Source organism: Fonsecaea nubica (assembly GCF_001646965.1).
Source record: "Fonsecaea nubica strain CBS 269.64 chromosome Unknown Scaff93, whole genome shotgun sequence".
Lineage (NCBI taxonomy): Eukaryota > Fungi > Ascomycota > Eurotiomycetes > Chaetothyriales > Herpotrichiellaceae > Fonsecaea > Fonsecaea nubica.
Genome location: NW_019173766.1, coordinates 1 through 10,892, shown reverse-complemented (window position 1 = coordinate 10,892; position 10,892 = coordinate 1). Strand labels below are relative to the sequence as shown.

General features: G+C 51.9%; 4 protein-coding genes across 4 annotated transcripts; 1 reads left to right on the top strand and 3 right to left on the bottom strand.

The window, feature by feature from the left end:
* Window positions 1-322: 322 nt before the first annotated feature.
* AYO20_09702 (hypothetical protein) lies at window positions 323-847 on the bottom strand (the record flags this gene model as incomplete). The annotated part of the gene is made up of 1 exon (XM_022647971.1): window positions 323-847. The coding sequence occupies one exon, from the start codon at window positions 845-847 to the stop codon at window positions 323-325; it is 525 nt and encodes a 174-aa protein (XP_022496019.1).
* A 3,097-nt stretch (window positions 848-3,944) lies between these two features.
* AYO20_09701 (hypothetical protein) lies at window positions 3,945-4,310 on the bottom strand (the record flags this gene model as incomplete). The annotated part of the gene is made up of 1 exon (XM_022647970.1): window positions 3,945-4,310. One exon carries the CDS (start codon window positions 4,308-4,310, stop codon window positions 3,945-3,947), a length of 366 nt encoding a protein of 121 aa, XP_022496018.1.
* Window positions 4,311-7,026: 2,716 nt separating this feature from the next.
* Window positions 7,027-8,131, bottom strand: AYO20_09700 (hypothetical protein; the record flags this gene model as incomplete). The annotated part of the gene is made up of 2 exons (XM_022647969.1): window positions 7,027-8,019; window positions 8,078-8,131. The coding sequence occupies 2 exons, from the start codon at window positions 8,129-8,131 to the stop codon at window positions 7,027-7,029; spliced, it is 1,047 nt and encodes a 348-aa protein (XP_022496017.1).
* Window positions 8,132-9,957: 1,826 nt separating this feature from the next.
* Window positions 9,958-10,677, top strand: AYO20_09699 (hypothetical protein; the record flags this gene model as incomplete). Its single annotated transcript, XM_022647968.1, has 2 exons — window positions 9,958-10,412; window positions 10,491-10,677. 2 exons carry the CDS (start codon window positions 9,958-9,960, stop codon window positions 10,675-10,677), a joined length of 642 nt encoding a protein of 213 aa, XP_022496016.1.
* Between the last annotated feature and the right edge of the window lie 215 nt (window positions 10,678-10,892).

The following is a 10,892-nucleotide window of genomic DNA, read 5'->3' as shown; positions in this document are numbered from 1 at the left end:
GAGCAATCTGCTTCCCAATGGGCGGCGAGCGATACTTGAGGATGCTGCAAGTGTACCGGCTACACCTCAAATTGCTAAGTTCGGCGGGTATTTTGGTGCTATTCAATATCGCGCTAGACGCAATATGCAGGCCAGTTACCTGGCGTGTTGGGTATTCGATCATTCTCATCACAGAATCGTGTCATAGTGAACGCCGTAAGTTATCCAAGCAACTCCGGCACACCCAACGCCAAAGCCGACTGTCAAGATGTCTGGAATCCAATCCAGAGAGCTGCCACGCAAAACAACATATACCAAAGACCCAGCTCTCGGTATTCATCCCTCATATGCCCTCCAATTTCAATTCCTTTGCAATGATGTCTGCCCATTCGTCAATCTCGCCCCAGTCGCGGTAATCTCCCCAACGCCCACCGATGCAGCTCCAGAGACATCGGACAGGCGCGGGGGTCTCTGCACCGTCATCCTTTCCCGCGAACAGACGGTGCTCTCGGACCTTGGGCACCTTTCGGAGGACAACCTCTTCGATCTGGCGGGACTCGCGGCGCACGGCTCGGTCTCGGATCCATTTCGAGCCGACGGCCGGAGCCATGCCGACGCTGAAGGTCCAGGTGGGCTTCGTCTGGAGACCCATGGCCTCGACGTCGAGGAACTTTTGTGCGTCCAGCAGCCACTTTTGATTGTGCACGGCGCTGCCCAGGATGACGGCGCTGTAGTTCTCCACGCTGAATACGTGGTCGACGGACCGGCAGTCGACGGCAAAGCCATCGGCGTGGAGGCGCGAGGCGATGCGTTCTGCTACCTCTCTCGTCGAGCCGTGAGAGGTCGCATAGGCGATTAAGATAGGCATTGGTGTGGGTGAGGGGAGAGAGGCCGGTGATGGATGGTCTCGGTCCTGGTGATCAACCTCGAGTCGAGACGTGGTTGGCGATTTTGTAAGTGATAATTTAGGTGTTGGTTTTAAGTTCCCTTTTTTCCTTTGGGTACAATATTTGTTAGATATTTGCAAGAAGGTGTTATGGGGTGAGAGTATATAAGTAGGTCCACGGGCTAACAAGATGCCGTAGGTGGGTCTATACTTGTAGTGGCGCCTCGGAGAGCGGATTGAGAAGAATTATGTCGGGGTAAGGCTGAGGGAGGGTTCGGATAGATCTGGCTTTGCTGACTTGGACAAAGTCGGATCACGGATTGATTATTATGTTACCTTGATATGTGTGGTGCCAATGCTGGAGAACGGAAGCGGGATGGCGAGATGGCGAGATGATGGGGGGATGTGGGATTACATGTACATGTACATATACAAATAACAGAGATCTTGTTCTTTCCCTTTCTCTGCCTCTCTACTTACCCGGTTCAAAATCAAACTTCTCGGCACGCGAAACAACAACCACAAGGATGATTATGATGTTATGATGATATTTTGACTTGCCGTCTCGTCTCCACAGACTCATTGCCATACAAGGACAAGTACTGCCCAGTCAAAGAGCGTGGCAGACAACCTACCTGGACAAGGACAAGGAGGAGTCCGAGTACGAGTCCGAGTTAAACATCACCAACATGTGGTGTGGTGGTCAGAACCGAGTGAGATTTGACGGGCGAGAGACCAAGTGATCAACCCGCGTCTTTTTTACCCTCGTCCCCTCGTCCAACCGAATTCCTACTTTACGCACTTAACTCTAACCAAACTAACCAACCGGCCGGCCGGACGCAAATGGAGGGCCGCGCTCATGCCCATGCCGTGACGGCCGTGACCCCGGATCGTGGGCGTGAGCGTCATTTGACAAGAAGGAAAAGACCCAGGGCCAGCCAGGTGCCAGGCCAACAAGACCGAGAACTTGAAAAGCAAGAAATGGCTTACGAGAAACGAAAAAAGTTAGTCGATAAAGCCGCAAGTTGCAACAGCACGACCCGTCTGGCCGTTTTACCCTTGCTTGCCTTACTCCTTTGCTACCACCTTATGTGAGGTTGAATCCTTTGTCGCTTCGCTTGTCTCGACCCCCTGCAGAAGCCCCTCCTACCTCGCCTCGCCTCGCCTCTCGGCCGGGGTTTTTGTTCCCATCTTTTCGGAATCCGACCACTGAAGAAAGTCCCGAGCGCCTTCTACGGGCAAGGAGCATCTTCGCTGGAAGAAATCCCTTTCCGCGAAATCCGGAGGCACCTACTACTACTAACTACTAACTACTTGTAGGACAAAGGTCTACCAGGTAGGTAGGTAGTGTGGTCGGGCAACTCCTCTCGGACTTGTTAAAGGTAGAGCTGCGAGTAAAAAGTCACCGAGCTCCGATTACCTAGAGACGGCGAGCGAGCGCACGTACGAGCACATGTATGATACCTAGGTAGGTAAATGGTAATGATGCCCCGTTTGTGAGGCCCTACTTTGAGGGAGGGGAGGGCCAGACGATGTTAACGCTACAAGTAAACTCTTTTGACGGCTTCCATGCATGCCTACCTACCTACCACGTCTACCTACCGAATACGCGTACACGCACCGAGTCCAGGTACTGTGAACGACCATGTGTGTGGGTGGTGGTAAAGCAACTAGACTGATGATTTGGTGGGCACGGTAGCACGGTGGCAGGGTGGCAAGGCTGGCCTGATTGATGCCGGCTGCGTCCGGGATGATGTAGCCCGCGAGTGCTGCCACGGCGGTGTACCTCGTATTATGTAAGTACATGCCTCTAGGCACCACGGGCACGTGCAGGTACAAGTACCCCAAGTACAAGTACGAGACCCAAGACCGAGACACCGAGACACCGCGAGTACTTATTCTGGACTATTCACCGTTTCTCGGTTCTACCCAGGAAAATCCTAAAAGTACAGTTACTTCTAGTACTCAAGAATCAAGAACCAAGGACCAAGGACCACGTACTTACACTGGACTCCAGGAGAAAACGAGTATCAAAATGCCAAATGCCCAGGACCAAGAACCAGGGACCACAAGGACCATACAAATCAAGTCCAAGGACAAAGACAAGGGGACAAGAAAAATATGATTTAGGTGCATGGAATGGAATGGAATGGAATGAAACTCCGCAAAGGCCCGCACGGTGAGTGAGGTGAGTCAGTCGACTGAGTCGTTAATTACTATGTATGTACTTCCCGTTCGAATCGCTTCATTCTCATTTCTCGAGATGATCCCTGTGCCATCGCACCGACCTGGAGATTGGTGCGTTGATCGGGATACCTGATCGGGAAGTCCTTTGTGATCAATAGGGAGCGTGCTTGGACGTGAACTTGGCAGTTATGAGTACGCGTATTTGTACAAGACCTTCTCGGATTCGTCCGTAAGAGTACAAGCAAGTACTTGTGATTTGCCTTGGTATACATGTATGTACACGTGCCCATTTACCCGACGAGGCCAGGCAACGAGGCATTTGTGCCTCGATCCGATCTCGATTCGGTTCGACGAGGGTTGGCACGCACCCTCATGGGACAGACTGGCCCTACTGATAGACCGTCGCAAACCAAGGTCATGGCCGCGTGTCCGCCCAAATGTTGGTCTCCTTAAATGAATAACCTTTCATGCAGAGAAATACCCAATGACCCATAAACCGACGACGCCTGAGTTCATCGTGAACGAGGCCTGCCCTTCAAAACGCCAGTGTTTGTTCCCAGAAAGAACTGCGATTCGTCATCGTAAGCATGGCGTATTATACAGCGAGGAAATCCGTCAGGTCTGCGTTTTGGTCCTGCCGACACGAAAAGACATGTCAGCATCTGTATCTTCCCAAGGTCTGAGAGCGATATGTTGGTGCTTGTAGTGGAGTTGTCCATGTGCCCCGTTCCTCGCATCATCGAGAATGGGTGAGATGCCCACTTCAACTCTCTAGTAACCATAGGGAGCGAAAGAGGGTGTGAGGGTGAGAGAGACGGAAGGGAAAGCATTGATTGTTAGATTTTCCACTCAAACTTACTCAATGCTTCCCCTATCCTCGTCCTGGTCGTCCTCAAAAGTCGCACCTCTCAATCCACGGCACAGGTCGAAATGGGATTGGCTCAGTTCGGTAGGAGGAGATATTGCTTACCCAGCAATACACCAGGAAGGCAGCCTCAGAGGTCAGCGCCCCCAGGGCGAGGTAACTGGTCACATCGCGGATGGCCTCAGGCACTGTGGCCCAGTGCGTCTGGGCTGTCTGGGCTGTCTTGGAGGCCTTTGAGAGGATTCTCTGCGACGCCGAGTGCGGGAGGATGTGTTGGTGGTGGAAGTGCAGTGCCGGGTGGTGCACCGCGGTTCTCAAGGCTCCTGGGGAGGCGGAGGAGAAAGTGCGGACACTCTGAGCCAGGCGGTTGACGGGGATTCGCACGGGAGGCATATTGTTTCTTGTGGTGGATTGGATAGATTTGTTTGGAGGTATTGAACGAGGTGGATGTGTATACTTGTATGTGGATGGCTAAACTTTCAAGCGGGTTGAGATGGCGTTTCGTATCTCTTTGTGTGGAGGGTGGTATCACCGGATGCTGCTAGTATAGGAGAATCTGGTATCAAGTACTTGTAGATGATAAGAGGTTCTTGTATGGCGGTTGTTGATTGTGTGGTGTCTGTGTAGATGCCAGGCTTGCCACACCATCGCGAAACCAGACGGCTTATATCCTGAGGAGCCATGTGTATGGCAATTCATCGATACCGATACCGTCTCATGCATGACTCTAGAACGCGGAGAGACGTGGCACTAACGTTTCGTTGTTCGGAGATGGGGAGCCGAGTTGTGTGCGTGCGCCACTACCAAAGACAGTTCCGTGGACGGAGTGAGCAGAGCAGAGGAGAGTTGCTGCATGTGCGCAGGTGCGCAGTCACGCTATGGTATCGGGTGCGAGGTTGTCTGCCATCATCAGCTGACCAGGCAGTTTTACCAGTACGCGCCAGTAATACCACACACATGCTCCATCGGGGCTCCGTTATTGCCCCGAGTTTTACCTGCGCAGCCCTGGGCAGCACCTGGACAGACCAGAACAGGGCAGACAGGGGCAGCGGAACCCGCCGACAACGATAACGGCGACGATCCAATGGGCTGGACCACCTGGGCACTCCTCCTCTTACTTCGTAGGTACAATACCGGTAACTCAACGTACACGAGCGACATATCACCTTACCTACCACCCACCCAACCACTCTACAATACCTTTCCTACTCGTTCTCTGCTCCGTTTGCGTGCTTGCTTACGAATAGATCCATCACTCAGCCAACGTTATCGCGGGGAACCCAGACAATACCGTGTGTTTTTCGTCTCACATGCTTCCCATTCCCTTGTCTTGCCGTTACTTACGGTACCTACAATACCTAGGTAGGCAGACCTTGAGGATTGCAGGATGGACAGAGTCGAGTCTCCGCCGTGACGCCTCAAGACAAAGACGAAGACGAAAACTGATCGCCGATGAAATGTCTGCTCATAACTACCGACATGGCACCTGGCACCAGGCCATTTTGACCCCGTGCCTCCCTCACTTGTCCATCCACTCATCCCATCGTCGACTTGTCCTCCAGTGGCGCCATCGAGAGAATTTGAGGCGCAAGCAAGAAGTGTTGTTTCAAGAGCTGGATTGCGGGCCTGCTGATCACTTCCGCTGCCTTTTCCAAAACTCGGATTCGAAGCTCGGTGTAGCAGACTTGTCCTAGTAGTAGTCACCCGTGTCCATCTACAGTAATACGCACCGGCCGAATCTCTTTGTTTGAGCACTGAGCAGATACTCCAGCCGAATATCTCTACTGGTCCCGAGTAATTGCCTTGTGAGGATCCAATTACCTTTTTCGGAGCTGATTCCGCGATATCAAGGTTCAAGGTTTTCCTGAGATCCCCATATCCACTTGTACAGTACTTTTTACAAGTCCTCCGCACGTCCGTCTACAAGTAAGTAGGGTCTATGCAGGGTTCAACAAGCATTCGCTCGCTCGCGCACAATGACGAACGTATGGCGACAGATGTCGGACCATTCATTCATGGGTATAGTCTCAGACGTGCGGGTCACTCACCCCAGAGGACTCGAGCCCAAAGGGATCATGCGGATGTAGTGACCCAAGTACAAGCACGTCGCTGACTTGAGGCGGGTTATAAATCAACCAAGGGCAGACGTAGCCATCACTTCCCAAGTTTGATAGGATATGTTCAGTAATTATTTCATTTCAAAAGGGCGAAGATGAGATGATAGTCCTATCACCCGCAACTGCACGCATTCATTCCCATGCTCTGATCGAGCCTCAAACATCGGGTCTCAGCAAGCAAATATTCCGTCTATAAAATCCTGCCCTAGCGGCGACTCAAGCCCCAATAGAGGCGAGTCATAGCCTGCGGTTTTCCACCCCGGAAATAAAGGGGATTCGGAAAGAGAAGAAAAAAGAGCAACATCATTCCATCAACCGCTTCTTCATACACGGCTGTGCGTGTAGTGGGTATCGTAGCAATTAAAAACAAGTGGTGATCAACAACAACGAAGGGGGGAAATCCTCTTGGATTGTTCCCTTCTCACTTTTCCCATAACCAGATTTGCTTGCAAGTCGCACTTTTGGTAGCAGGTAGCTTTTCTTCTGGGGTTCCTTCTCTTTCTGAAGCTTTGCAGAACAGATATAGCACCGACAATTCTCCCGTGGTATTAGATTCATGTTCGAATTAGTAGTAGAATTGTCCGCCGCAGTCTTCAAACCATGAAAGTAAACTTTTCTTCAGAGGTCTGTTCCCTCATGCCACAACTTTTCCTGCTTCTCTTCAAGTGAATCTCTAAGGAGATGAGAAGTCGTCACCGCAAGATTTGGCATTAATCCCGTGTGTGGTTGTGAATGGTCCCCCAAGATAGAATGATGGTAACCAAACCCATAAGTCGTGATCGTGAATGACAGTACGTATCGTCGAGAGAACGGAAAAAGAACAACATCTTGAGGCGGGGGCTCGTAACTGATGGAGTCGTGATTTCGATTTTCGTCACTGGAAGGCGCGGTATGGTCCTGTGGTCCCAATGGGTACAACAAAGTTTTTTTGTTGGATGTGCAATCGCAGATAGATATTTGGCACTCGCCGGAGTCGATCTGATGAGTTGCCATTATGGTTGCTGCATCGACATCTGTGACTGTTGCGCTTGTTGCGCCTGTTGTTGCGACTGGAGCTGCAGTCGGACCATTTGCTTGAGCAGGGCGCAGTCTTCGCACTTGACGAGCTTCTCGAGCGTCCGCACTCTGTCGTTCAGTCGCTTGATCTCGTCCGTCATGTGCCGCATTGACACCTCGCTCTGGTGGACGTAGTTGACCGCGTCTGTCATGACGTCGGACTTACGCACCCTTGTTCGTGGGTCGTGCATACTCGGCGCTTCGTCCGTCGTGAGGCCGGCCAGGCGAGCGGGAGATCCAATAGCGTTCAGCGTGCGGTGCAACTGCATGATCTTGCCGTTGAGGTTGTCACGGTACCGTCGTTCAACGATCGAGTGGGCTTGTTTTGCTCGGGCTTGCGCCGCTTCCTCATCGCTCGAAGAACCCTTGCGTGCCCGCCTACCTCGTGTCTTGGGGAGGCTGTCGTTACTGGCCCTTCTCAATTGTTTGACGTTACCGGTACTGATTCTGGATGGCATTCTTGTGAGTTCCTCGTCCTGGTTGGACATCTTCGGCGAGAGGGCCGACAGGTTGAAGTCTTCCATCTCGGGGTTGTTGAGGAGTTGCAGGCATGCTGGGACTGTTCCACAACTCCGCGGGGACAGGCTGTCACCCTGAATCAGATTAAGACCGCATGAGAAGGACGGGTCGTTCTGCTCATAGCCCGGCTCGGGCTTGATGGGGAAGTCGGCGAATTGCTGAGAGTTGTCTGTTGAGATTGACGAAGTATTGAAGAATGGTTCTGAGGACATGGTATCATTTGTTGTTGATAGCCCAGAGTCCTGACCAGCAGCATCGAAATTCAGATACTGCGAATAGACCGGGGACGGGGCATTCTGCTCGGTTGGAAGCTCAGGGTTGGGATCGTAGTAAGATTGGTCCTTCGGATACTGAGGATAGTTCCCAAAGGAGTTGGAGGAGGCGAATTCAACACCATTCCAGCTTGGTTGCTGCATCAATTAGTGACTGTGGCAAAGGGGAGCTGGCAAAACAAAAGTGCCAACGTACTTGATCCGGGTATGAAGGTCGCTGGTATTGAGGGTATGTTTGTGTGTAGGCCATGGTAGGCTCAAACCTTTGTTGTCGGTGGATTGACTGTGATGTGAGGTGAATATGGTTCTTGAAGTGTGGGTTGATTTGCACACATAGTGGCACAATGTCTGCTGGTGGTGGAAAGGCGGTTGCTTATGAGAACGTTGTATACAGAGTTCTTTTTGCATCATAGCGGAGAGGCAAGTCCGAACGAGCCACGCGATTTGCGACTAGGAACCCAGTCTCCAACTGAGGTCTCCATAGTAGTAGGAGTCAGGAACCGAGACTCGGAAACAGGTGTCAGACCACCAGTTCGACACGCTCACGACGCGAACGGCACTCAGAAACGGTAGTCTCCGTGGGAGAAAGAGGCATGTCATTGGTGAGGAAGAGGGAGGAAAAGATGGGTTTGCGGGTCATCTGAGAGACACAAGAGAGGAACTGCTGGGCGCAGGCAGGGACAGGGCCACAAGGCACGATAGGGCACGATAAAAAGACTGGGCTAAGCAGCTCCGGGTTTCCTCCTTGGGCCCCGAGAAGGCGGAAATGGCCCATTACTCCCTCTTGGGGATGCATGTGCTTGAACTGGGCTGCCCTATGGCGGGCTTTCTCGGGGCTCGGAGCCTGTAGGGTTCTCGGGTACCTGGCTGCCAGGGTGCCAGGGTGTATCGTAGGGGCACCAAGGGCACCAACGGCGGTCCCTAACGCCCACAGAAGCATAGCCTAGTGGCCCCTAACACCTAGTGAGCCTACTGAGCATGGTGGATGCCCGCCAAGACATCCATATAATCTGAGGCACATTGGCTACTCGTTCACATTTCTTGCACCAGTATACAGTATGCTGGAAGAGGATATTTTGCCCATGCTCGGTCCTTTATGGTTTGGTCAGCAAAGAGAAACGTGCACAATACCACACCCGCCAGATGCACCACTCCAAGCCTCTGTAAGACACGGCGAATCGGTCCAGCGGACACTTGCTCGTATATCGGGATCTGAATGCCTGGCGCGGACATGGCAGGGCGTGGCAGGGCAAGGCTGGGACAGGTACGACCAAGGCACCGCTCACCCTACAGAGCACTTGTTCTTGTATAAAAGTACAAATACTGTCTTGACAGCTGGAAATGGAATTCCTTCATTGCGACCGTGACCGGCAAACTCTTTTCCCTGTGCGAGGCTTTCCTAGGTACCTTCCCCCTTTTTTAACTTCGGAGACGCAGTTAATTCGGATATGAATAATAGAAGGCACCGCCAGCACTATCAAACTACTTTTGTAATTGCCAAGATCACACGTCATCTCAGAAAGTTCAGGACGATGACTATTTCGGAACGAAGAAGCCGTACGAGGTACGAGGTACTTGTGCTCAGTTCACTATTGACCAAGAAGGTCGGGTTGGCAATACCGACGCCAATGATGCCAATGGGCCAATGCTCAGCACTCAGGTACAAGAAGACGGTATTTACATAATCATCTTGACTCGCATGAGTGAATTGACCTCGTCTTGCTTGGTACCTACATACCAAGGAGTGTCAACATTGGCACTCACCTGACTTGCACCTCACGCCATACTTGTATGCTACACCAGCAAAAACCACGAGGACAAAATGTACGGATATTGCCGCTTTTTTTTAACATTCACAAAGGTGGTAAGGTACACCATGTGATTTTTTTTTTTTTCATTGAGGGCTAAAATACCGAGCAAATGATGTGTGCTGTGGTGTACTTGCTGTGATATAAAGTTGTCGACCACAAGGCATGGAGTCTGAGGCTGACAACTTATATCGACTATATCGTCAACAACCCCGAATTTAATTCGACACAAGACATTATTTCAACAAATCTTCCACAAACACCGACAATGAAGTTCAGAACAAGGGAACTCGACCTCTCCAGGGCTCTCGATGAGACATTCCTCCGCATTGCCGAAATCGGCCTGCGCGTGCTAGAAGGCGTCTGGTCCATCATCATCATTGGTTTCATGGCCGCCGTCATGAGTGGTCTAGCAGACGCCGATGCAGATGTGCCACGGAAAGCCACCGCGACCGTGGTAATCGCCTGCATCTGCACCGTCTACGCGGGTATCACCATCTTGCCCATGTTCTTCGGAGGGGCCTTGTTCTTCTCCGTCTCCGCCGTCTTTGATATCCTCTTTGTGGCTGCCTGGGCAACCCTGATCGGTCTGTGGGATGGCGATGCTACGGACTCATGTCGGACCTTCAAGACCAAATACTTTGATGGCCGGCCTCCCCGGTCGCTCTTCGACACCGATTGCAAGCTTGTCAAAGCCATGTTTGCATTTATGATTGTCAATCTGTGAGCATTACCATCCCATTCTGTGGCTCTTTCATTTGCTGATTGAGGGATGTAGGGTATCTTTCTTGGGCTCCGCAGTTATCTGCTTCTGCCTCCGCCTCATCGAGCTCGACTACCCTACCCTCTGGAGAGTCGGTTCACACCCCGAAAACCTCACCAGGCGCGGAAGACAAGCACACTGTGCCTGCTGCAAGCACAACGCGAGCAACCCGTCACCGCACCGGACCTCCACAGCCGAGAGTACCGCGCCAATGGTGTAATCTAATCATGGAACAATGTCGGAGTGTTTTGAAAGTTATAGCTCGTGTGTATATGTCTGTTTCTGTCGCTTATACCCGTCTGAAGTCGCCGACGACCTGCAGCGTTTTGACCTACGTGGTAGCCGGATCGTTCAACACAAAAACACACTCATCACACACGACAGAACATCACCCTAACTACTTCACCCACCACCCACCACTCACCCAACACACCAAGAAC